The sequence below is a fragment of the Nuphar pumila genome, chromosome 5, assembly GCF_984573655.1.
Source record: "Nuphar pumila chromosome 5, dmNupPumi1.hap1.1, whole genome shotgun sequence".
Taxonomy (NCBI): domain Eukaryota; kingdom Viridiplantae; phylum Streptophyta; class Magnoliopsida; order Nymphaeales; family Nymphaeaceae; genus Nuphar; species Nuphar pumila.
This window is the reverse complement of record NC_143253.1, coordinates 103,293,542-103,320,473: the sequence shown is the minus strand read 5'-3', so window position 1 is coordinate 103,320,473 and position 26,932 is coordinate 103,293,542. Positions and strand designations below refer to the sequence as shown.

The window sequence follows — 26,932 nt, the reverse complement described above, 5'->3', positions numbered from 1 at the left end:
TAAAACACTCCCCAAACACACCAAAAATTCACATAAGCTAGCTTGGTTTCAAATAAAACTTCATCTAAATGCTCACATGCCCCTAGAGTTTCATGGAGTAAAAAGATCACATCTGGATAATTGCAGGAAAATAAAAAAATCCACCAAACTATGAACTATCAGTACCCAAATTCTTAAATCTATCAAGGTTTAGCAGAAATGTCCTTCACAAAAACAACTCCACACCCTGCGAGAAAGTCGAACACACACGAGACTAAAATCACAAAACGTGAGACCCCAAATCCAAATCTACAGGGTGCAACCTCTCTACCTCAACTAAAACGTGATGGTTGTGAGAGAATGGCCAAAATCAAAGAGAGAGAGAGAGAGAGAGAGAGAGAGAGAGAGAGAGAGAGAGAGAGAGAGAGAGAAAGAGTGGTTTGGTGAGGGAGACAAAAAGAAGAGTGAGGAGATGAGAGACAAAAGAGAGAAGAAAAGAGGAAGATTATGCATAATAGAAAAGAGAGATTAATTTACCCAGTTGGTGGGGGCCTGAGCTGTACAATTTAATGACAGCTGACCTCACCATAATTACTAAAATGCCCTTGTTAAAGTTTTAATTCTCCATCATAACCTTCTTCTACCACTTCTGCCCTTTTTAGCTAACAAATCTACCAAACTATCAGTCTCAATAAAACCAAGATATTTTAAGTAAATACCTAACCTATCCTTTGACTATTTTGTCTTTTTCTTTTTTTTAAAAAAAATTTTAGGCATGTCCCTTGCCCAAAAATTATGATTTTGCCCCTCAATCAAATTGGATCCGATCCAAACCCAATTTTGATGATTTTAGGGTTCATCCCTCCCGAAATCTAATATTCGATAATATTTAACCATAAATTATACATAAAACTCACATCATTATATTAAAAATATGAAAGTTATGGGTTACAAAAAAGTAGGATGTTATAGGGATGACAATGGATCGGGGATGGAGGACATAAAATGGGGAATGGATCGGGGATGAAGATGAAAATCAAAACCCGCACGGGGATAGACTTGCTCTTGCCCCCGCCCTGCCCCATCTCCATTATTGAAATTACTAATATACCCTTATATATATGTATATATATTCTTAACCCTAAACCCTTTATCTCCTCTCTCCTTTCTATTTTCTTCTTATTCATCTTAAAAACTTAACAAATTTTACTGCTCAACCTTCAAATCTACCACAAAGATGTTTGTTTTCTGTGAACTCTTCATTTAGTATGCTTTTTTCAAGCATTTCATGACAAAATCCATAGGTAATTGCACTAAGTAATTATCCTATGTCATCCCTACAAGAACGGGGATGGGGACAATTATATTGAGACGGGGCAGCAGTGGAGGTCCAAAGTTTCCCCCACCAAGAGATGGACTATGGATGGAGGGAAAAATTTTGAGACAGGCAGGGGTGGAGACCTTGTCCCCCGCACCCTCCCCAGTTCATTACCATCCCTAGTCACAAGGTTAATCTTGTGACCAACTCTCACAAGATTCTATGCAATATCAATTATAATTTACAATTACAGTCACAACTTATATGTTTTTCATGGTTTACTAACCTTTAGAAAGTGTTGCGATTGTGATTTACAACCATAGAATATTGAAAAAATCCAAGAATCACAAGGCATTGCAAACATATGTATATATAGTTGAAAACAAGAGTTGGAAGGCCATTTTAGCTCCCCACTCTACTCCCAAATATAGAATTCTAAAATGCAGGAAGTTTATTGATTTCCCATCTCACCTCTCATTTCCACATGTTCGCTCTCATCTTCAGCCTCCAAACAGAGCATAAAGCCTATATCTATTAGAGATCTGATTGCTGCATATACCCTAAGGGTGTTTTTGATTACTTGTCCAAGATTAGACCTAACAACAAAACATAACAGACCGAACACATATTTTGTCTGTTCTGTAACAATTGTACTACATCCAACATTTGTTTCGACTAAACAAAAAATTGTGTTTTTTATGTCCAGCATTTGATTTTTGCGTTGTATAGACAACTTGGACGCATGGATAATGGGTCCGATAACTTCAATTTAGATCATATGGCTCGATCTGCCCCACCATATGAGTGTTTTAACTTTTTATTATGGATTTTAGCCCCACTAAAAATTATCTAAAAATTGGGTAATTTGAGAAAAAAAAGAATTGATATTTTTTGATATATAAATGCTTCAATCAATTTCATATTGGATTTAATTATGATAGTTTATCAAAAATCTATAAATTTTAGCTTCAAATATGTATCTCAAACTGGACCCAAGTACCAAAAAAATGTTTAAGTTTTAGGTAATTTAAGAAAAAATAAGAATTCATATTTTTTTATATATAAATGAAAAAATTATAAATAAATCATAAAACCCTAAAATGCAAAAAAATAATTAATAAATAAACCAAAAGGCCCCTAAACTACAAGAAAAATAAAAAACCATAAATTAATCATAAAATTAAGGAATGAATAATTAAAGAAAATTAAATCAAAGGAAAGCTCTAATCAAGTTAAATATCAAAAACCTTAATTAAATACATTTGATTCAAAATCCTAATAAAAAAAGGATTATGAGCGTAGATTTGTCATAAATCATAAAACCCTAAAATGTAAGAAAATAAATCATAAATAATTCAAAAACCCCAAAACTATAAGAAAAATAAATCACAAAATCAAAGAAATTATAAATAAATCATAAAATTAAATATAAAAAACCTTAATTAAAGATCCTTGATTCAAAGTTCTAATCAAAGAAAAATGAAGAAAAAAAACTCTAATCAAATTAAATATCAAAAGCTCTAGTTAAATAAATTTGATTCAAAGCCCTAACGAGAAGAAGAAGAAGAAAGAGAGGAACAAAAAAGAAGGGGAGGAAATAAGGAGAGAGAGCAGGTCTTTCGCTGTCGGCCTCGCACTGCCCAGCCGTTGCACGAGAGAGAGAGAGAGAGAGACGGGACGGGACGAGACGAGAGGGGAAGAAATGAGGTGGAACGGTGAATCATGAACTCTGTGGACACGCATTCCACGTGTCTGCTGCGTTCAATGTATGATGGCAGTGGCGTCCCCCGCGTCTGTGCATCCTGCACGTCTGTGGCATCCGCCATCAAACACACCCTAAAGATCCAATATATACATAAAATCAGGTTGGATCTCATCCAACTATGTTTGGTTACATCTCATATCATTTGGAATCACGTGAGGTGGAAATGGAATCAAATGTGATTTTAAAGTCATAATTTCAAATCACATATTCTACTGTGATTTCGAGTCGCATCATATTCAAGTGATTTCAAAATCACATTCTCATTTGCATGAGAATTCAAATCACATGTTTGGCATTCTCTCATTTTTATGGGATCCAAATCACCTTTGTCTGCAACCACGCATAAGCCAGGCTCGGTTTCGGATTAGGACCCGGATATGAGAACGCTACAACTGAATGATCCGATCATCCGAGTGTGTCTGACTCGGATTTTTTTATGAATCCGACCAAAGTATTCGGATTCGGTTAGATATCTGAGCTTGACCCGAACCGTTTATATCCCCGCGTTTAGAAAAGAGCGAGACTTGCTGTCTACGATACATACAGAGAGAGAGAGAGAGAGAGAGAGAGAGAGAGAGAGAGAGAGAATTGATACTGAAGAAGTCGAGAGAGAGAGAGAGAGAGTGTATTGATACTGAAGAAGTCCATACGAGCTTCTTCAGGATCGCTCTAAATCAGCCGGAGACTTGGGATTGTCGCCAGAGATCGTCATGTCGGTGAGTCCTCACTCTCTTTTCCCCTTTCTCTTCCTTTCCATCCCCTTCCTGTTCTTATCTCAAACCCTTACATTCGAATTCATCACATCCTTGTTCACGATGTACGTGTTCGATGATCCCTTTCGATTTCGGCATCGAAAATCGCTTCCTCGGAGATCTGGTTTTCCGTCTCGAGCGCTAACGCGCATCGATTTCATGTGATAATTTGGATGCATTTTTACGCTTTTTTTGAGGTTTGCTTTTTCCATTGGAACGCGTTGTTAAGGATCAAGGAGTTCGTCTCTCTCTCTCTCTCTCTCTCTCTCTCTCTCTCTCTCTCTCTCTCTCCTTTTGGATGATACTGAGGGGGAACGGTTTCTTCATTCGTAAGGAATAGGAAATAGCCAAGCTTGGTCTCTTTTGGGGTGTCAGGACCGACCCGTTTATCTGGAAAAGTGGGATAAGTTGGGATATTGCGTTATGTCTGCGATATAATGCAGTGTCCAAGTTTATCCTAATTTTCTGGATAAGCGGGTTCATCCGAGCGGCACCTTGATTTTGGTTTACTTTTTCTTTAGAAGCTCTTGTTTGAATACCATGTAACTAATAATGGCGATATCTGGAAAAGATTGCGAATTTATTGTGATATTTTTAAGATATAATGCTGGAAAAATGTTGATATCCTGAGAAAAGCCATATTTTTCAATATTTTGTGAGATTTACCTGAGAACGAGATTTGTGACATTGATTGAACATAATTAAGTAGGCGTTCCAAGTTTTGCTTGTTTCATAGTATTGATCCTAATTTATTGTTGGACAAAATGCAACTTGGAGCGCGTTTGACAAGCCCACTTAGCTCGGGGTTTAGGATGAGTTGGGGTTTTGCGTTCTGTTACATAATGCAACTTTCTGAAGTTACCCGAGTTTTCTCATAATTCTTTCAAAGACTCCCTTAGACATCACGTGGTTTAGAGTTATGTTCATGCAAGAATAGGTTTGGTTCTCAGTTGTCAGAGAAAGCGATATCATTTAATGACCGGGAGACATGAAGTCGGTGTACTCTCTGTTATGTTGATCTGTAAATTGGGTTTGCTTCAGATATACGAGTATAATGGGAGTGCATTGGTTGCGATGGTGGGGAAGAACTGCTTTGCTATTGCAAGTGATCGTCGGCTTGGTGTGCAGCTTCAGACTATCGCAACTGATTTCCAGAGGATCTACATGGTCCACGATAAACTTTACATTGGTTTGTCTGGTCTGGCAACAGATGCCCAAACACTGTAAGAATGCCAGGGTCATCTTATTTTCTTAAAGTTCTGTAGTTTCTTATCTCATTTAGTTGCTAATCTCTTGTATACTGCATACCATGCTGTATTATATGTTTTGATGCAAAATTCAAAATGTTTTCTTAAGATATCAGCGGCTTGTCTTCCGCCATAAACTTTATCAGTTGCGAGAAGAACGAAACATGAAGCCCGAGACATTTGCCAGTGTTGTGTCTGCATTGTTATATGAGAAAAGGTATCTTGAACTTTTCAACTTCTATTTATGCGAATAGTTTGTTCATTATGAATAGTCATTTATTTCTCTAAGTGGACAAGAGCTTGCAGCTCTATTGTTAGCTTTATTGTCAACCTTAAGGAGTTTGGTTGTTTTGTCGTGACTAGTATTTTTGTTAAGGAATAGTAGATGTTATTTGACCTTGCTTGCTAACCCTTTTATTTGTCTCACTAAATTGATGTATTTTTTCCATTTTTTCAAGGTCACATTATCTCTTCCTATAAAACCTCCTGCTGTCTGTTACTCACTCTCTCAAACAGTTCTCTTGCCCCACACACCACCCCTCTATGTGTATGTCAAATTGCAATAGCTGGATGGTTAGGTCACGCTATCATAACCAAGGGATCTCATTTCAATCCTACAGGGGCTATTCCCCAGCTTGATCATCAGAAAAGGAAAAAGATTCCTGCATTGATATTAACCAGCTTTAATTTGCTCTATTTATATTTCAGGGCAACATGTGCACTTTGTTTATACCTTTTCTGCATCTAGTTGCACCTTCTATCTGAAAATTTTCAAAACTTCCATTCTGCAAGTATATTTGTAACTGGTGTCAAGTTTTCCATGACATCTCAGCAACTGTATCAATGTTGAAATTGTACTAGGTGCTTTTGTCACTGCGAGTTTTTTTTTACTTATGCATGGTTTCATGCCAACATCACCTAGGCAAGCTCATACTGATTGGCAATACCCCCTTTATTACAAAATTTTTGTGATAGTGTAAAAGATGTATTTCTGTCAGTAGATTCAGGGTAAAGCTTGACACATGACTGAATGTATCATCTGAAATTTTGGTACTGTGCAATGTATCTCTCTCTGTTCCTCCACTATCCTGTTGTTTTTTAATACTATTTTCTTTTGTTTAGATGATAGACTTTCATTGTTTTGACCGTTGATGACATTTTATATTGCCCCTATGCCTTTTAGGTTTGGTCCATACTTCTGCCAACCTGTGATTGCTGGATTAGGGGATGATGACAAGCCATTTATTTGCACCATGGATTCAATAGGTGCCAAGTATGTATGCTAATACCAGTAAACTTGATGCAAAATTTACATCATTAGCACTCCATTCTTTTTATTATTGAAAGTACATGATGTTTCCTTTCAACTAAATTCCATATTGTCCCCCGTTTTATGTTATTCTGTTGGTAGCAGTGTTGTGAAAAGCGTTGAGGCGTAGCGAGGCGCATCACCAAAATCTGAGGCGAGGCGTAAGCCTCGAGGGGCAAAGCGTAAGCCTCAATTTTTTTTTTAAAACTATAAAAAATATCTAAAATTATAAATAAATAAAAAATGCTTTATTGATGAAGCAAATAATGAAAATTAACATTGGAAAGAAATAAAAAATCTCAAGCAAATACTGAAAATTAACATTGGAAAGAAATAAAAAATCTCAAATAAATACAAGCATGAGAGAGAGAGAGAGAGAGAGAGAGAGAGAGAGAGAGAGAGAGACTGTATGTGTGTTTTATCAGAAAACATTAAGTACTGGAAACACTTTTTTTTTAATTTTACAGATATTTGCCAGCAGTAAAGGTAGTTTAGATCATCTATTTAGTCATCGATCTTATGTGTAAAAGAAGGGACTGGTATTCCATCACAGGTTGCCGATAAAACATCCAGAAGATCAAACTGATCTGTGAGCACGCAAAGACAACTGTTTCACATGTGTTCATGTTGATAAACCTGATATATCCATCATCACCATAGATATAGAACATTCATAGAGAGACCAATATACTGAGCGGAGAATTCCTTTAATGGGCCGAATATGATGGCTTCTAAGAAAATTCAGAAAATTTACATTAAGCTGTTAAAATCACCCCTTCAGTACTTGACAACTGTCACAAATTCATTTGAATAGGTCGGCAATAGTTTTTCCCTATTATGGACTCAGGATATTTTATTGGCTTTGGAGATCAGGTGCAGAAAAACTAACTTTAGGCTATGCACGCATACCTTTTTTTCTCAAGAAAAGATGCATGTACACCATTTTCATTTTCCTTATTTTATCTATGGGAAATGCAAACTGCAATGTCTAGGCAAGGAGGAACTGTTTTCTGCATACTGTGTGTGAGAAAAAAATGAGAGATGAGAGAAAACAATACCTGTTTTCGGGCTCGATCATGAGAGAGAGAGAGAGAGAGAGAGAGACGAAAGAGAGAAGCTGAGAGAGAGAGAGAGAGAGAGAGAGAGAGAGAGAGAGAGAGAGAGAGAGAGAGAGAGAGAGGCTGCGTGAGAAAAAACCAGAGAAAGAGAGAGGCGTGAGAGCTATCAAAAAAAATAAAAGGGCCCCGATCCTGATCAGGGTCGAGGGCCCTTTGTTTAAGCCCTAAATTTTGGTCAAATGAGGGTTTTGACCCTCATTTGACCAAAAGCAACGAGACATATGCACCTTATCTTGAGGCGCATGCTTCGGGGCTTTTGTGCTTTATACATGCGCCTCAAGGCATAAAGCCCCTCGCCTTGAGGCGAGGCGCGCTTTTTGCGCCTTGAGGTGCATTTTTAATAACACTGGTTGGTAGCATTGAGATTAAACATTGCAAATGTATGCAAGGCATTGTGGTATACAAAGCTTTGGATCCTAGCTCTTAAATGTTAAAATTAGTTGTATATGAATACCCTGTCAAGGGTATTTTAGTCTTTTTATAAACTTGTACTTATGGAAGGATGTTGGCATAATGCATAGTGGTATAAAAAGCTTTGGATCCTACCTCTTAAGTGTTAAAATTAGTTGTATATGAATACCCTGTCAAGGGTATTTTGGTCTTTTTATAAACTTGTACTTAGCACAGTCCACTAGGGACTAAAATGTATTTTAAGTTTTTTATTTTTGACTTTTTTGTTTTGTCATATTATGACTGTTGGGAGGCAGTTGCTCTTCCCTTGTATATTATTGCTCTCTGTAGCATTTGTGTGGAATATATAAAGATCCTTTTATTCCTATAGGCTTTTGTGCCTTTTTGTTATTTTTATAGTCATTTTGCTTATCTCATTTATGAGATTGTATTCGGTCCATTAGAGACCATTGTTCTTGTGATTGTATAAGCCTCTTATTGGCACTATATTTTGTGCATTTTTGGTTCATTACATTAAGGAGCCACTTATAAATGTGCGGAAATATGAATTTTTGTGGTAAACTAGAAGGCATAGTATGTCAATGGGAAATTTGTTGCTCAAATCCATTGCAGTTTATATTCTAGCACATAGGTAGCAGATACTTGTGAAAAGGGTTATACAGAGTTATGGAGAACTAGATGAGATTCTGGCGTCATATTAGGTATCTATGAGACACTTTTGTTATCAGAAGTAGATGCAAGATCATGATGCTTCCTTGAATGAATGCTTTATTGCTACTGTTATTAAGAAACAGATGATGTCCTCTTAAATTAACATATTTCTGAAATTAAACAACCAATTTTTAGACGTTGATGCCATATGTTGGCATTAAAGAAGAAAAAAGATGAGCTAACGTACTTGGAAAAACTTTAAGAAATTAGAGTTTTGCGATGTATGTGACCTTCACATGCTTAAAGCTTTACCATTTCATTGCTGCTTTGCACTGGTTGCCTGATGGCACCCTGTTTTTTGCATAGGTTCATATTAATGCTTGTTGCTTAAAACAAATTGTAAGCTTTAGAAGTTTCAGTATACACATTATTCTTTCCTATTACTTAACGATGAAATGTTGATTTGTACCCCCACCCCCAACTGCATATTTTTTTATTTTTGTTTGTTTTATGCTTTATATTTGTTATGATGTTATTACTCTTTATTTCAATTTACAGAGAGTTGGCAAAAGACTTTGTTGTTGCGGGTACAGCATCGGAGTCTCTTTATGGTGTGTGTGAATCAATGTATAAGCCTGACATGGTTAGTTATATATTCATTTTCTTCTTCTCTCTGTGCTTTGGTCCAGATTAAATAAGTGTGGACTTGCTTCGCAAATTTTCTTGTCACCAATGCATCTTTCTAGAAACTAGAAACACACCACCAAGTCAACTTTGTTAGCTGGTATCTATTTTCTCAAGACACGTAAATTTCTCCAACTTTTCAGCCCTTCTTCCTTTTTCGTATGCTTTTAGTCCAGATAAGTGGTTCGTTAGATAATGAGATTTCGTATCACTAGGATTTTTTTTTCCTAGCAAGTAGAAATGCACCGCAAAGTCAACTGTCTTGGTATTATCTTTTCGTGGACTTGTAATCCATGACACTGTCATTGAGTGATCGAACATACTTTATTCATTTATATTGAGCCATGCAAGTCTGATGTCGATATATCAATCTTCTGAACAGACTACTGCAAATCCTATTTTCTTATTTTCAGGAACCTGACGAATTGTTTGAGACGGTTTCTCAAGCTCTTTTAGCATCAGTTGATCGGGACTGTCTGAGCGGCTGGGGCGGACACGTATTTGTTGTGTAAGTACAACCTCCTATGCCATAAATTATTTTCACGCACAAATTTACTCTTGAATGAGAAAATGATTGTTTTCATAGTTTGCTAAGAGTATTCCATGCTTGCACCAAGCAGCAGTTTCAGCCATCTAGTAGATGGCGCTTAACATGATGGACTAAAATCGTGACAACTCTATGTTTTGAGGGTTTCTTTTTGTTTGTGCCTCCAGCTACCGCATCAATCCTACGCCTATAATCAATTATTTGTTGTTGCAGTACACCGACTGAAGTGAAGGAGAGGACATTGAAGGGGCGGATGGATTAAATCTTATGATGTCTTTTTTGATTTCTGGATTAGAAAACCCTAATTGTTTGTCTTTGTGCTTTTGTTGGCGTGCCTCTACAAACAGGTTCTTTGATCGTTCCTCCATTTCCTGCATGATGTTAGGAAATACGATCTCATGCAGCAGCTAGGGTCATTAGTACAAAGAGTTCACTGCACTCCTTAAAGACAAAAATACTCTCTCTCTCTCTCTCTGGGAGCTCAAATTCCAACGGTTCTTGTTTGTACCTTCTGCCTGTTAAAAAAATATGAGGATCTGAGATCCTACAATCAGATCCGAGGCTTTCAAAAGGGGTTTTGGATACTTGCTTGGCTCGTGTGATAACCATAATTTGAGTTGGCATGTATGGGTCCATATATAAACAATAAGCTGTAAATGTATTGATTTGAACAGATTAACCTGGTTCAGTGGAGACTTCACTTTGTTGCAGTAAGTAAAGCTAAGCAAACTTGGACCCAGCGTTCTGGCTGCGGTTATGGCCCTCAACAGGTAGGATATGGGTCAGATTTAGGAAATTTTGTACCTGGGTCTGTGTGTCAGTACGAGATCTAGGTCCAGTATGATAGACCAGGTCTGGTGGACAAAACAGGTTAGTCTGGTAAAACCATTTCTTTTATTATATGTGAGTTTCTGGATCTTTGGGTGGACTCATGTTTGGTTTATTTATACCCAAACTACTATTTTGTTTTCTAGTCGGATCCTCATGTATCTGTACGGCCAATGATACGTAAAGTTTGGAAAACAGTTAAGAGTTTTTATAGTGGGTTTTTGCCAAAATAATCTTTGCCTTATAAGCAATACCCAAAAACATCCTGCCTTGTTATTCCTAAAATAGTCTTTACCGTTAGGACAAACTTGTTTTAGGGTGACTTGCGGATGTTGTTATGCATTGCATAGGAATCGTTGACTGTGCCAGTGTGCCTTTGGGTGCTTTTGGCACTTTGCATCCTCATATTTTGCACGCTTGCAGCGACATGAGGTGCATTTAGAGGGGCATAGGTCTATATTGGTTGCATTGAGCCCATCTTGACCTTTTGATTAGGCTAACTTTGACTTTTCATTTTTAGTTTGATTTGTCCCGTTTAAAATCATTTAAATAGTGTTTATAGGGCTTTGTCACTGTTAGGCGATTTTTGTGGATGTTGATTGTTTTCGTCATTTTTGTTCAATTTATAAACGTTGGATTTATGGCGATTTAATATAACTTTTGTTTTGACATTCAACTTCATCAATCTGTTGAGTTGTGATCTTGAAAAACTTGATCACTTTGATGGGTCAAACTTTAAATGGTGGCAATTGTAGGTTTCATTTTTGTTGTTTGAGATGCACATCGATTATGTCCTCGATAAGCCTTGTCTCATTGTTGTTGTTGGAGAAGTTGGGACAAAAGAAATAAAGAAAGAAGTAGCACACAAACAAAACAATTACTTATTCAAAGAGCACGTTCTGACACTTAGCTAATTTATTGTTTGACCGGTATTCTCTTTTGGAGTCGGCTAAAGAGTTGCTCTGAAGATCAAGTACAATGCAGAAATTGTTGGCAATAAGAGCTTCTTTGTAGATCAGTATGCTATTTTTTTTATTATTGATGATAGGCCTATATTTGTTCAAATTCATGAGATGAAAATACCGGCTTGTAAGATTAAGGAAAAATGTATGATGATTTTTAATTTGCAATCATCAATGAGAAACTATATGATTCCTTAAAAGAATATATGAATCACCTTAAACAAAAAAATGAGAAAATCACTTTAGATGATCTTCTTAAAGACATTTGAATTGAGGAGCAAACTCATCTTCATGACAAAAAGAATTTGAGTTTTAAAGAGGTTTTGCCTAAAGTAAATATTATTAGTAATAGATATGGCAAAATAATGAAATCTCAAAGAATTTTTTTTTTAGTAAATCAGTTTTTATGTATGTGGCAAGTTTTTTCACTTTGTAAGATCATGCAGAGATCGAAAGATGATTGGTCTCAAGCCAAACGAGTCAGAAGAGAGTCTTATTGCTCTATGAAACCTTTATGATGGTTGTCAATAGATACTTGTACCTAAACACTTGTAGTACTTGTGCATGTGGCAAACAACAAAAACTTGTTTAAGTCATATCAAATAGTATGAGAGAGATGTAATCTTCTTATGAAGAAAAATTTCTCAACTAAAGTGATGAGCAAAGAGATTGTAAAAATTAAGTTTACCTCAAAAAAATCTTAATACTTGAGAATGTCTACTATGCTCCAGAAGTTTATAAGATTGAGTATGAGATTGTAACTGTGACTAAATGGAAAAACTTTGTATGTAAAGGATTTGCCATTAGTGGTATGTTCAAAATGAACATAAATGAATTTGCTACTTTTGTTTATATGATTAACTCTTATTATCTTTGGCACTCACAATTAGGACTAGCATTTTTAATATGAATAATTTTATATTGTTTCATTGTCATGTCAAAATAGAATATAATTATAAGTGTTAGACATGCATTCAAACTATGTTAACTAAACTTTCATTTTGTAGTGTAGAAAAAGATTATAAATTGTTTGAATTAGTGCATTCTGATGTGTGTAACATAGATAATGTTCTAAGTCGTAGTGACAACATGTATTTCATTACCTTCATAGATGATTATTCAAAAAATTTCTATATTTATTTGATAAAACATAAATTTAAAGTATTAAAAAATTTTTATCTTGCTGAAGTACAAAATAGGTTTAAAACTATGGTTGTATATTTAAGAACAAATAGAGGAGGTGAATACTTAGGTGAAATTTAAAAAAAAAATTGTTAAATGATATTATTCATCAAACTTCTGCTCTCAAAACTTTCGAATAGAATGAGATAACAAAGAAAGAAAAAATAAAATACTTATAAAATAATGAATGCTATGCTTCTTAATACGAGTTTACATTTCAACTTGTGGGAAGAAGCTCTACTCACTGCTAATTGCATTCTAAACCCCGTTCCTTACTCTAAATCTGATAAATCATCTTATAAATTGTAGTTTGGTAAGAAACCTATTCTAAGTTATTTTCGTGTTTGGAGTTGCTTGTCATATGTTAAAATTCTAGAAAACAAAAGAAAGTATGTTGGATAATATGCATTTATTGGTTATGTTGAACATAGTAAAGCATATAGATTTTTTAAAATTGCTAACACATAGAATCTAAAAATGCATCTTTGATAGAGTATAAAAATGCATTTGATTCTTTTTTTATGGTAATCATACTATAGTTAATGAACTAATTTTGGTTCTGAGTTTTATACATTTTTTATTGAGAATGATCTTGTCTTTTTAAGAGACTATTTTTTCAAGATGGTGAGTTTTGGAGAAAAAATGTAAATGATGAAATTGATTTAATTATGTTTAATAATGTTTAAAAATTAGTGAATTTACTTGTTGATTGCAAAACTATTTTTTGCAAATAGATTTTTAGAACAAAGTTAAAAATATATGGTACAATTAAAAAATTTAAAACTCGTTTGGTTACAAAAGGATTTAAACAAAAAGGTATTGATTATTTTGTAAATTTGCTCCTGCAACCAGAATAGCTATTATCAAAATTTTGATTGTCATAGCTGTCATATATAAGCTTAAAATTCATACCCCCCACTGACAGAAGCGCCTCTTTATCAATGACATCACTCTAAGGGTCTAGTTAGTGTTACTAAAATCAGTATTCTCCATTCTTCCATGCTCTAATAGTTATGCTCCCTAGGTGAAAACCATGTAGTTAGGTAGCGACATCCGAAAGATAGGAATGACTAAGAATCTTTATCTATATGTATCTATATAGATATTCCTTTCATTCTATATTTGTCTCTGGTCAGATACAATACAATACAATACGAGGTGATGGAATGCAATGGGATGGATGGTAGAGGGTTGTCTGCACCTAAAAGCAATGATTGTCCCCTTGTTCATAGGGACCTTATGGTATACTACCACTTCAACTCCTGCTAGATAGTCACCCTTTTCTCTCTTTTAATAGCCTCGTGAACAAATGAAAGAAGGAAAGTTACTGAATGAGGTAGTTCAAGCTCGTGGAAAAGAGTAGACCAAATGCAAAAAAAAGTGTTTATGTTGAACCAACACACTCATGCTTTCCTAAGACACACAAACTCTTTTGTGCAACTACACTTGAAGTTACAACTTGCATAGCACGCAATAGTTTGAAAGATCCTCGCTTTTGGGCTCACGTAGTCCACAGTGGTAGGCTCACTCACAAACATGGATTTTCATTAAATGGACGTAAAAATTATCTTTTTAAATGAAGAATTAGATGAAGAGATATATATGAAACAACCTGTAGGATTTGTAGTGCAAGAACAAAAAAACAAAGTTTGCAAGTATGAAAAATTTGGCTTTGCAGTACAAAGACAAAAAAACAAAGTTTGCAAGTATGAAAAATCTTTATATGGATTAAAGCATACCTCTAAGCAATGACATGAAAATTTTGATAGTATTTTGGTAAATTATGGTTTCAAAATACATGATGCTCATAAGTGTGTTTACAGTAAAGTAAATGTTAATTCTGTCATTATAATTTATTTATATGTTAATGACACGTTTATTTTGGGTTCTGATATTGAATGTATGAACCAAACAAAAAGTTTTCTATCTTTCATGTTTTATATAAAAAATTTAGGTGTCGTAGGAATCAAAATTATGAGAAATAACAATGACATTGCATTATGTCAATCATATTATATTAAAAAAATTCTTAAAAAATATGTATATTTTGATTGTTCACTTGCATGCACTCTATATGATTAAAACATGAAATTGACTCCTAATGATGGTATAAATGTTTTCAATAATTAAAATATGCTAATATGGTAGGTAGTCTTATGTATACAATGAATTGTACAAAGCTTCATATAGCCTATGCAATGAGTAAGATATGTAGATATACTAATAATCATGGACATTCATATTAGAATATTGTGCACAAGATTCTTAGATAACTTAAGCATATTTTAGACTACGAATACTTTATACCAAGTTTCCTATTATTATTGAAGGGTATAATTATGCAAGTTAAAATACTGAATTTGAAAATTCTAAATCGACTAGTGGATGAGCTTTCACCATTAGTGAAGGAGTAGTTACATGGGATCTAAAAAACAGATTTGTATAACTCATTCTACAATAGAATCTGAGTTTTATTGTTTTATCATATTATTGTAGAGAAGCTAAATGACTTAAAAATATATTAGTGGATATTCTACTAGGTGAGAAACTCATATTTCAATGTTTTGTGATAATCAATCAACTATATGTAAGACAAGTAAGCTAAAATATAATGAGAAGTCTAAACACAACAATATAAGACAATGTTTTATCAGAAAAATATATGAAGTCATGTCAAAAATTGGCAAACCCATTGACGAAAGGCCTTTCAAGAGATGCCATTATTAAAATATCGATGAAAATAAGAATTAAGTCAATTAAGTTATCATCCGAGGATATTCAACTTAGAGCACAAATTATCCTGCATGCCTAGGTTTAATGAGAAACAAATTGATGAATGAAAAGTACTAAACACATTTATGTGAACCCATTCATGATGTGTGCTCATGACTTGTAACAAATGTGAGGATTGAGATAGTTGCTCTTAATGAGTTTGTAGGTCTTAAGGCTAGGGTGTGTGCTACAGAACATCTAGACAAACTCATATATGTGAGTGTAGAAGTGCGGGTCATTTTTTATGAAAATTGATAATTCTTTAAAGCACTTATGAATCTAGGTAAACCGATATGTCAACTTGAAATCCACACAATTAAACTTTGAAAACCTATGTACAATGAAAAATTCGGTTAACAATATAAGAAACTAAGTTCAAAGTAAGTCCACTTAACATCTTGGTTAATTTTTGTCAACTTTTTTAAATATTGAATTTATGACCATTTAATTTCATTTATCACCTAAATCATTTGTAGCCTTCCTAAGGTTATATAAACCCTTCTTTTTTTGTCTTTTTTGGATCATCAGTTTTTTTTTATTTTCAAACTTTTCTATTTTTGTATTCTTTTACTTTTGTTTGGCTTGTAAGTTGGCTCGTAGGAGGTCACCTGATCTTGCGAAATAGTGACACTTTTGAGGTTCAATCCTATTGTATCCTAGAAACTCGGTCGCAAACATACTCAATTCGCATCTTCAAAAATCCTGAAGTAGGGCGACACAAGTTCTAAAGATAACGAACTTAAGAACATGCCTCTAGGCTTGGAATCTCGGTTTTCCAAATCCTGATTTGCCACTGTGTACAAACATGATTGACTCGATTAAAACAAAAAACAGAGGGAAAGGAGAAGAAATCATTTGGATTGTGCTCTTTCTTTGTAGAAAGATGCAAGGTTGAGCTGTAGAATCAGTCAGCTTGTATTCATGCATGGCCCGCTCAGTCTTGGATGCCTTGGGAGCCTTCTCCCTTGTCAAAGACTAGACTTTTCTTCATCCCACAGCCTGGTTGCCTCTAATGTTTTAACAACTGGATGAATTACATGGGCATCGAGTGGAAGTGTGTAACTGCATAAGCAAAGTCTACAAAGAAAAGATTACACCACCTGAAAATGAAGTGTAGGAACTTGACAATGCTGGAGCTAGACATGTATATATTTCAATGTAAAACTGGTCAGAACGAGACAATACTGGAGCTATACATGTTTTTATTTCAAAAACTAGTAGAACTCGATAACCTTGGAACTTTACATGCTTTTCAATGTAAAACCGAGTTGCTAGTTTTGCAATTTAATTAGGGGCATCGTTCTTCTTCTTGGAAAAGGTTTATGAGAGTTTTGGCTGTATTGGGTTTTCTTAAGGGCTTTAACAGAGAGCTTGCAACTCTTTTAATCACTCTTCCTTTGCCAATGGACACAGGTCATAAACCGAACCACATATATTCTGTGTACTTTTGATTGCTATCCTCTTTGTTGCTGTGTTTTTGTTTCATTTTGCTCGTAGTTTTCTTTACACTATATGGCATTTTTTTCTTAATGATGATAAGCTAGGGGATAAACTTTCTTGGAATTCGAACCCGAGACCCCTTGATTATGATAGTATGACCTAACAATCCAGCTAATTTCTCAGTCAAGCCCTTTGGCTAGAGAGCATTGTTACACATCTAAAGGTTGGGTTGCAATGCGTGTTTTGTTCACAAAAAAAGAAACTTGATAGGCAGAAAATAAAAATAATTAAAAAACCAGCTACACAACAAAAGGTGACTTTCAATTGTAGGCCCTAATCACTTTGGCTAACACCGACCCACAATTAAGTTGCTCATAAGAAGGGGACACAAAGTTCTCTTCTAAAAGATTGCTCCCATGTTACTAGATCTGCTACATTTAGTTTGTGGAGGAGAGTGGATCAGGTCTCGAGCGGAGCCCTTGCACACACACACACACAGAGAGAGAGAGAGAGAGAGAGAGAGAGAGACAGACGCATCGACTCGTGCCCATCCATGCATTTTTTTTTCGTCCCTTCCGTTCCTGTTCTTTTTGTAACAAGGGGGGAGGTGGATCGAAAATTACAAACATTTATGGACGCGATGGACGCGGAACGCCGTCCGCCGGGTCCAACGTTTGTCGAATTTGGTTGTTCTCAGCAGGATTTTCGTCTGAATCCCGCTGGGAACGGCGTATCAAACATGCCCTAAGCAATACAAACCACACTCAGGGATCTTCCCCGTTTGAAAATATCGGCTGCATATGTGACCACAGTTAATGTATATTGAAATAGTGGGATAAGGCTTGATGATGATGTTGATTGCGCTCATTATAATTATGGTAGAATTCAGTCCTAATCAATGTTGTCAGTATCGGTATCGGCCCTGAATCGTTTGGACAACTATTCAGCTGTATCGCCCCGATACCATACCCAAGTTAATTCGTTCTGTTTCGGCCAAAAATAACAAAAAAAAAGGTGTCAATCAACGTGATACATGTTAAAACCATTAAACGCTATTTAAAAATATTAAAAATTAATTTTAGTAATTTTAAATTTATTAAAAAATAGCCGATTCAGGTGTGATGAGTATCGATTTTCTGCCAATACGATACGGCCTATACATACTGACAACATTGGTCCTAATATCTATATCTACATCAAGTTAGTGCCAAATATATTGCCAATTTTTGCATATCGATGTTAGTTGGATGGTAATCTTGGAGATTTCAACGGGTCAGACCCAGAGTCGGATGGAAAAAGGGTCCTATCTATTCGGATCCAACTAACTTAAATAGTGTATCGAATATGTAAGCGGATTTTGATATCCATCAAATTCTAAGTATCCGAGTCCGATTAACATTCCGATTTGGTTTTGTTTATCAAATCCAACTAAATAGGCTTGGATTCGGTAGGATATCCGTTCCAAATTTGAAACCATTACACTCCTAATATGTCATTTTTTTTATGGTCTATTGAATGATCTTATTACAAAATGTGTTTTTGAAACATAAGTCATATTTCATAAAAGCATTTAGGTGCTGTTATTTGTAAATAGCCGATAAGTTAGGTGGCTTTTTGTAAATACTCTTTTCTTGAGCTCCGTGTAAATATGCAAGACATGTCAGGCAAATCACCTGTCCTTTTCTGGGTCTCTTTTTTAGTACGGATTCACGTTGTGTGGGACCTTTATGTCAAAAGGAATCTTCACGTGAACCTCATGCAATTACTCGTGGATGGACCTCAATGTTCCGGATCCAATGTGCATCTCAATGTCCCATTTCAGATGCGGATCTTGGTTAGAAAGATGTAAAGTGGATCCAACATGATCTGGAATCTACCCATCTATCCCATCCAACCCGATAATATCAACAGTCTCCTAAAATATTTCGCGATAAAATTAAAAATGGTTTTTTATATCAAAAGGCATGAAAAAAAAAGTTAATTTCACACTAATGTCTCCAATAAACCATGCAGTTTTGAATATGGTGATATTTGAAAAAATATCGCATTTTGAATATGGTGATATTTGTGATTATGTTCCTACACTATCAAGCTCGATTTGTCTCATTTATCTACCATGGGGCCATAGTCATAAATATCAGCAATATTTTGAAAATACCATGATTTTGTGATGAGATTTTTACAAAATGTGACAGAATCCCCCTCCCCCCCAAAAAAAGAATCATAAGATTATTAAAATATTTTTAATTTTTTATATCCAAAGGTTTTTATTTATGTTTGATATATTTCTTAATTTCCTCTAATAATATACTGGCGATTTTTCAATAATTTTATAAAAAAGTTCATTCAACAAGAGAGTTTCCCTTGCCAAGAAAATCTTGATAACCCATATGAATTGAGTCCAACTTAATCGGATATGCTCAAATTGGACTTGGACTTGCAAGAACAGATCATGGATCCCCTAGTGGACCAAAGGCCTAGAGTGGAGAATCCAGAAAAGCATGGCACAAGTGTCATTGGATCCGGATCTTTAGCATATTGGAGCTTAAGAACCCCATGATGACGTAGCTGCTGACCACGTCAAATTTAGTGAATATGTATCAATGTCTGGTAAACGGTATGGATTTGATCCAACCCGAAACAGTGTCGGCGGGTCCAGCACCATCTTTACCATGTCTTAAATGAAAGCCGCAAGGGCGGTTCAGTCATTTCGGTCACCTTTCTGTCGGAAACTGCATCCCGCCCAGATCGGACGGTCATAAATGGCCGAGATCGCCACCACTCCGACGCCCTATAAAAGGAGGCGAAGAGCCTCCTGTTCCTCTTAATTTTCCGTCTCCTCGGGATTGTTTGCTCCGGCATGGTTTTATAAATACATTTGCCGATTTCCGGCTTGTTAGGACTAGATCCGTCGGAATCCGGACGTCCGATCTCGTTTCTTGGTGTTAGAGAAGGGAGAGCCATGGTAGGGAGCGTCGGAGTTTCCCCCGCCGAATCTAACGGTAAGCCGAAGATGATCCCCGGAGAGGTCGAGCCGTTGCCGGAGGAATTCGAATTCGATCCGGCGAGTGTAGGGCTCGAGAACGGAAGAGCGGAGGGGTTGCGGGGGAACGAGCGCCCCAAGAGGGAGATCATCTTGGGGAAGAACATCCACACGATGAGTTTGGAGGTGATGGAGCCCGACGAGGACGACGAGGTCACGGGGGAGAGGGAGGCGTATATGGCGGGGGTCCTGGCTAGGTATAGGAAATCCCTCGTTGAGAGGACCAAGCATCATCTCGGTATATTCCCTCCCTTTCCTTATTTTCCTTTTTTTAAATACTACTTGAGACCGGATCTGGTCAGGGTGCTCTGCTCCTTAGACGTGGACCCAACTTAGGAGGAAGATCTTGCTCAGCATTCAAACCATGATTTTTTTTTTTCATGAGGAACGGGGAAACCACCCTAAAGACCTAGTCGCTCTGGGTAGGGATGGCAGTGGACCGGGGGAAAGCGGGGCCCGCCCCGTTTGGACCGGGAATGAAGGGTATGCAACAGGGATGGAGGCGGGGACGAAGGTTAAAATCAATCCCCATTGGGGATGGAGGCGGGGATGAACTTACACTTTTCCCCGCCCCGCCCCATCCCCATCCCCATCCCCATCCCCAGTCCTTCTAAAGGATGGTAATAGACTACGGGGAGATGGGGTCAGCCCTGCCTAACCGGGGATGGAGGACATGAAACGGGGATGAAGGCGGGGTGGATGTTAAAATTCATCTCCGTGCGGGGATGGAGGTTCCCCGTCTCAACATTCATTACAATTTTCATAACATTCATAATTGTAATGTATTAATAAAATGTTATACAGGTTATCCATATAATCTCGACTTCGACTATGGAGCCCTGGCACAGCTGCAGCATTTCTCCATCAACAATCTTGGCGATCCTTTCATAGAGAGCAACTATGGTGTCCATTCCAGGCAATTTGAAGTCGGGGTGCTGGACTGGTTTGCACGCCTTTGGGAATTGGAAAAGAATGAATATTGGGGATACATTACAAATTGTGGCACTGAAGGCAATTTGCATGGCATTCTTGTTGGGTGAGCTCCAGGGTTCTTATTTTCTTTGTTAATTTCTTCATTTATCTATTACAAAGGGAAACTAGTACACAAGCCCATGTGCTGCATATCTTCACAATTTATTGCTGAGTGGTTCCTTTGTATCATTTAATTCTGCAGGAGGGAAGTGTTTCCTGATGGAATTCTGTATGCATCTCGAGAGTCCCATTACTCTGTCTTCAAGGCAGCAAGAATGTACAGGATGGATTGCATAAAAGTTGACACGTTTGTCTCTGGCGATATCGATTGTGCCGACTTCCGGTCCAAACTCCTCCAAAACAAGGACAAGCCAGCGATTGTCAATGTTAATATTGGTGGGTACCAGAGTCACTCATTTCTTCACTGCATTATGTGAATTCATTTTCTCACTGAGTTTAACGAAATGCAGGAACAACTGTGAAGGGAGCTGTGGATGATCTTGATCTGGTCATACAAACACTTGAAGAAACTGGTTTTAGTCATGACCGGTTCTACATTCACTGCGATGGTGCTTTGTTTGGACTCATGATGCCTTTCGTCAAGCATGTAGAGTTTTTTTTCCTTATTTCCATGACAACTTATGTTTCTAAGTATACATTAGATGATTTTGATGTCATCTGTCATTATGTTTTGATTAAACGCACTTTGATCCATGATCTTAAATCTATGTCACACGGATACTCCATTTTGGCCCCTGTGTCTTGTCCGCTTATATACTGGTCATATTGAAAACTTCATAAAAATAGCCATATCCCCGGATTTGCAGCTGTATCCATGGGACAGTCTTAAAGGCATTTGTGCATCTAATTTCTCTTTTTCTTGACAGGCACCAAAGGTGAGCTTCAAAAAGCCAATTGGAAGTGTGAGCGTTTCTGGCCACAAGTTTGTCGGCTGTCCGATGCCTTGCGGTGTGCAGATCACAAGACTGGAGCACGTCAATGCACTGTCACGGAACGTTGAGTATCTGGCTTCAAGGGATGCCACCATCATGGGCAGCCGGAACGGCCATGCTCCAGTCTTCCTCTGGTACACGCTCAGCCAGAAAGGTCACAAGGGGTTCCAGAAGGAAGTGCAGAGATGCCTCAGAAATGCACATTACCTTAAGGACCGTCTGCTTGGAGCAGGTATTGGTGCCATGCTGAATGAGCTCAGCAGCACTGTGGTGTTCGAGCGCCCACACGAAGAGGAGTTCATCCGGAGGTGGCAACTTGCCTGCCAAGGGAATATTGCTCATGTTGTTGTCATGCCTAATATCACTATCGACAAGCTCGATAATTTCATGAACGAGCTCATTCATAACCGGCAGATGTGGTTCCGAGATGGGCAGGCACAACCTCCATGCATTGCAGATGAAATTGGAAAGGAGAATTGCATGTGCGCCGGTCACAAATAATCAATGTTCTTTCAGAATAAATGTTTGTTTCATTTCTAGTTTTGTAGTCCAAGTAGGAGTTGCCTCCAGAATCAAATGATGCAGTGTGCGTTACAGAATTTTTGGAAACAATTCTGTTTTTGTATTGGTATATGAAAGTATTTTCATTTCCCTAATTATTTTCTTTTTTTTTTTCAATTGTTTCTATTTCTACATCTCTTTTTTTGTCATTCTTTCTTTTCTTTCTTTTAGAACTTTCTTCCTAGATAGCAAAAACAGGTGATAAACAAAAGAATACTGAAGATTGGCGACACAGAATTTCTCCACTTTGACACGGTTGTTAGATCTAAAAAGTGGTCTCATTTTTAGCCATGGTTAAGATCGAAAAAAGCCAATAGGTTGAAACATAGAAATGTTACCCATAAAATCTTATTGTGTTGAAACATAGAAATGTCTGACTAATCTTTTCAATGTTGAACTTGGTAAATAAAAGTGTGGTTACTAGGTTCAGATTTGTTGATGGTACATGATCTGCAAGATAAGAAAGCTGAGCTGAACTCTTGCAGAATGCGTTTCTTTGCTTTAGAAATCGTCTTCGGAAGGAAAGTTGATGATGCTCGACAATGATTAGGTGTTTGCTTCTGGGCATCCACAATGTTGGCTGGAGATCGTTTGCCCCTGTTTAAATGTCTTCTATCTGCATTTAACAAAGTTTTCAGGCTTGCAACATATGCATAAGAAATCCTTTTATCATGAGCAAAAGTTCTCTCTAGAGTTCTTATGAGTTTAAGCTTGATTATGAAATTGAAATACAAGTCTAACTAGCTTCCATTTAGTTGAACATCGTAAAATCTGTGGCTATAAAAACCATAGTTACCAAAATAAGAAAGTGGGGTATGAGAAGCACGTTGAATTTTTTTTACCATGTGAAACATGAAGCCTTTTTTAGGGAGCATAAGGGGAAGCGAATCATGTGCACTAACTGCTTCTGCCAGACAAGCGGAGCCCCCATTGGTAAATAAAATGTGTTTTTAGCTAAACGAATCTTTAAGCTTTTTGTCCAAAATATATCTCATATGCAGGCTTTATATAATAAAACTAATAAAAAACAATTCTTGTAAACATAAAAAATGCATTTTCAACATCAATAAAGTTTGATTTTACAACCGAAGAAGCAAACTTTGCATGAAGTTTCAAAAGGGCAAAAGAAGCACATGGTTTTATGCTTCCAAACTTTTTAGAAGCTGTTCTTTTAGGGACAATACCACCCAACATTGAATAGATGATGTGGATTAGCATTCTTACCATACTTAGGTATGTCCAGTTACAGTATCGATTGTTAGCATGTTTCTAGGTGTTGTATATGATATAACAAGGTCATGGATTTCTTCAGATTCCTTTAGTATTTCAGGACACGTACATTTACATATGAATAAGATACTGCTCAATGTAAGATGCAGTCTAAAGCAAGTCATTATCAGATAACTTGGATGATTGAATAAACACTAATAAGAGACCAAAGTTTTTAGACAAAAGGCTCAATTCACCAGGTTTTAATCTGATGTTAAGCCTAAAAGCCTTTCAAAACTAACTTAGATATAACTGATAGATTGCTTACAGAAGTCTGCTTCACATATGTACAATATGTATGCTTCAGATTGATTTTTGTGTTTTTTTCTGTTAGTCCCTCGCTGAGATCAACTTCTAGTCCTCATGGTCTTGGATATGAGTAACAAGCTGAAGAGACCTATTTAAGATCATAATGGTTGCCAGATACTCTGGTGAAATCCCTGGAATTTTGTAGAGTTTGATCTGCAAGAGGCTGCCCATTTGGAATTGTTGGAGAAAGATGGGAATGTTGAATTTGTGTGCCACCCAGATGATGCAACTGCTGATTCTGATGGAAGAAGAACGCATTGGGCTGTGGCATGGTTCTATTAAAGGCATTCCCGTTCATAGGTGGGATCTGTCCTGTTGCGATCTTTAACCTTTGCACTTCTTCCCTCAATGCTTCGTTCAAAGCTGTTAACACATGGAAATTCAAGTTGATAACACCAATCAATATTTAGAACAACCCTACCACACACGAGACCCTTTCAGCAAGATAATATATCTGGATAATTAAATTTCTTCTTTCTTGGAAATTTTTCTGCAAAACTAAAGAGAAGAAAAACATGGGAATTTATTTCTGGTTTTGGCGAAATATAAAGTTTCATCCCATTTGACGCCTTTCTGACTCACAAGATTCCTCCTATGGTTCCAATAGTGATAATTTTCATACCGGATTTAAAGGATTTTTGCACGATCACACCATAGCCATGTCAATATTTCAACACACACCACTGACACCAGGGATTTCTACAGATGTAAACTCAAAAGTTGTTCAAGTTTTTTTAGATTAACCATATTTTGACAAAAAAGTAAATTTTATTTATTTATCTAGCAATAATCTTTGGATATACATGATATGTCTTGTTTTTTGAGCGCTATAGAGAAGCTTTCTCTTAAGGCTGTGAAATGATGCTTTTTGGGATTTCCTATTGGTCAAAAAGGTTACGACTTATAAGTGCTTTGATCTTTTTGAGGGGAGGATGTGGATATCTGAACATGTGGTCTTCCTTCAACATATACCATATTTTACTTACACCAAGGAGGGGAAAGAAAGTGAAATTGATTTCTCATTCTTGATTCCATACCCGAGGAAGGGAAGGTTTGGTGAAAATACTAATGTTTATGTTGAGTCTCAAATCCTTACAAAAAAGTGTGCCCAAACCTATACTAGGAGATGGGAAGGTGTTATTGTCTACCTTTTCATATTGAGCATAAAAAGATGGAAAATCCTTACAAAAAAGTGTACCCAAACCTATACTAGGAGATAGGAAGGGGTTATTGTCATACCCATGAAAAGACAAATTTTAGAGGCCAATTTTGATACCCTTCCAACTAATTTTGAGCATGCAATTCAAGATCATTCTCCTTATCCTTCTCAGACTCGTACTTCAAACTCTCCTACTCATTTTGATTCTTAGCCTATGTCGAACCTAACTCTTATGCACAAGCTGCATCTAATGAAGAATGGCAACAAATAGTGGCTTGAGAATTAAATGCACTAGAGTAATGCAAGCATGGGATATGGTAGGCTTCTATTTAGGAAAAATGATTGGATGCAAGTAGATCTACAAAACCAAAACAGATAACTCAATTGAAAGATACAATGCTATATTGGTGGCAAAAGGATGCAGTTAGCAATTTGGTATTGATTATGCCGAGACTTTTGCACAAGTGGCACATATGACAACAATAAGAGAACCTTGTTGGTTGTATCATCAGTGAAAACATTGGAATTTTTGGCAGAGATTTAGATGAAGTGTATATAGAGCTTTCACATAAGTATTCAAATCTTGATGGTAGAGTTTGCATGCTTAAGAGGGCATTATATGGGTTCAAACAAGCAACACGGATTTGGTTTGAGAAATTTAATTCATCTATCTAGTCATTGAGTTTTGAGTACAAGTATTATGATCTTGCATTATTTGTATCATCCTCTACTTAAGGAAAGTGCATGCTTCTACTCTTTGTGGATGATATGATTACCACAAGCAAGAATTTGCAGAAAATTGAGGGCACAAACAAGAAATTGACAAGTATATTTGAGATGAAAGATTTAGGAGAATTGAAGTACTTCCTTGGTCTTAAAATTGCATAATAAAAAAGAGGGCTATGTTTGTCTCAGCAAAAGATATAACTAAGCTTGTAGCCAATTCTAGATTGGCTGATGATACTAGGAGAATAGTCTTCCATAGAACCCAATATGAAGCTAAGGCTAACTGATGGGAAATAATTGGATGATCCAATTGTCTACAGGTAGCTAGTTGGGAGTTTGATACATCTGACTATTTCTAGGTCAGCTATCACATATACAATTTAAGCAATGAGTTATTATGAGATCATCTTGATCAGTTCATCTTGTTATTGTACTTAAAATCATTTGATATGTGAGATATTATGCACTTTGGTATATTCTTTTCATTATCAACCCCCACAGAGCTTAGAGCTAAGCTGTCTATTACAAGATTTTGTGCTTTTCTTAAAAACTTGTTGATCTCATGGACGAGTAAAAACCAATAAAAAATAGCTTTATCTATAGTTTGAGGCTGAGCATAGAGTCATGGCTTAAGTTACACCTAAGATAATATGAATAACATGGTTGTTGGGAGAGCTCGGAGTACTTGTGCATGGAAAGACCTCCTTGTATTGTAACAACATGAGTGTCAATCATACAACAACAACTACGCCTTCATCCCAAAACAATTGGGGTCGGCGATATGAACCAAAAAAGAAAATCATTCTGGGTCCTCCACATGAATCCTTCTCCTCCAATCATTTCTATCCAATGCCATGTCCTCGGTGAGGTTCAAAGCATTCATATCCTTTCCTATCATCTCCATCCAAGTCTTCTTAGGCCTACCTCGACCTCTTTTGACTAATATATTTTTCCATTTGTCCATCCTTCTAACTG

At 36.5% G+C, this 26,932-nt stretch overlaps 3 protein-coding genes across 4 annotated transcripts in view; 2 read left to right on the top strand and 1 right to left on the bottom strand.

The window, feature by feature from the left end:
• Nucleotides 1-3,573: 3,573 nt before the first annotated feature.
• LOC149837967 (proteasome subunit beta type-3-like) lies at nt 3,574-10,251 on the top strand. Its single transcript, XM_090006299.1, has 7 exons — nt 3,574-3,778; nt 4,856-5,037; nt 5,171-5,278; nt 6,245-6,334; nt 9,109-9,193; nt 9,648-9,742; nt 9,995-10,251. The coding sequence occupies exons 1-7, from the start codon at nt 3,773-3,775 to the stop codon at nt 10,041-10,043; spliced, it is 615 nt and encodes a 204-aa protein (XP_089862425.1). The 5' UTR covers nt 3,574-3,772; the 3' UTR covers nt 10,044-10,251.
• A 9,141-nt stretch (nt 10,252-19,392) lies between these two features.
• Nucleotides 19,393-22,605, top strand: LOC149837966 (serine decarboxylase-like). The gene is made up of 5 exons (XM_090006290.1): nt 19,393-20,246; nt 20,813-21,044; nt 21,183-21,376; nt 21,451-21,587; nt 21,868-22,605. Exons 1-5 carry the CDS (start codon nt 19,928-19,930, stop codon nt 22,432-22,434), a joined length of 1,449 nt encoding a protein of 482 aa, XP_089862416.1. The 5' UTR covers nt 19,393-19,927; the 3' UTR covers nt 22,435-22,605.
• A 207-nt stretch (nt 22,606-22,812) lies between these two features.
• The window catches only part of LOC149837965 (transcription factor VIP1-like), a 32,140-nt gene continuing 28,020 nt past the window's right edge, over nt 22,813-26,932 (bottom strand). The window contains exon 4 of one of the 2 annotated variants that reach the window (XM_090006292.1): nt 22,813-23,110. In XM_090006292.1, coding sequence (XP_089862418.1) covers nt 22,881-23,110 — 230 coding nt within the window. In that variant the 3' untranslated portion in view covers nt 22,813-22,880. Of the gene's footprint in view, nt 23,111-23,890; nt 24,436-26,932 lie in introns of those variants that run through there. The other variant, XM_090006291.1, reaches the window with a different exon arrangement.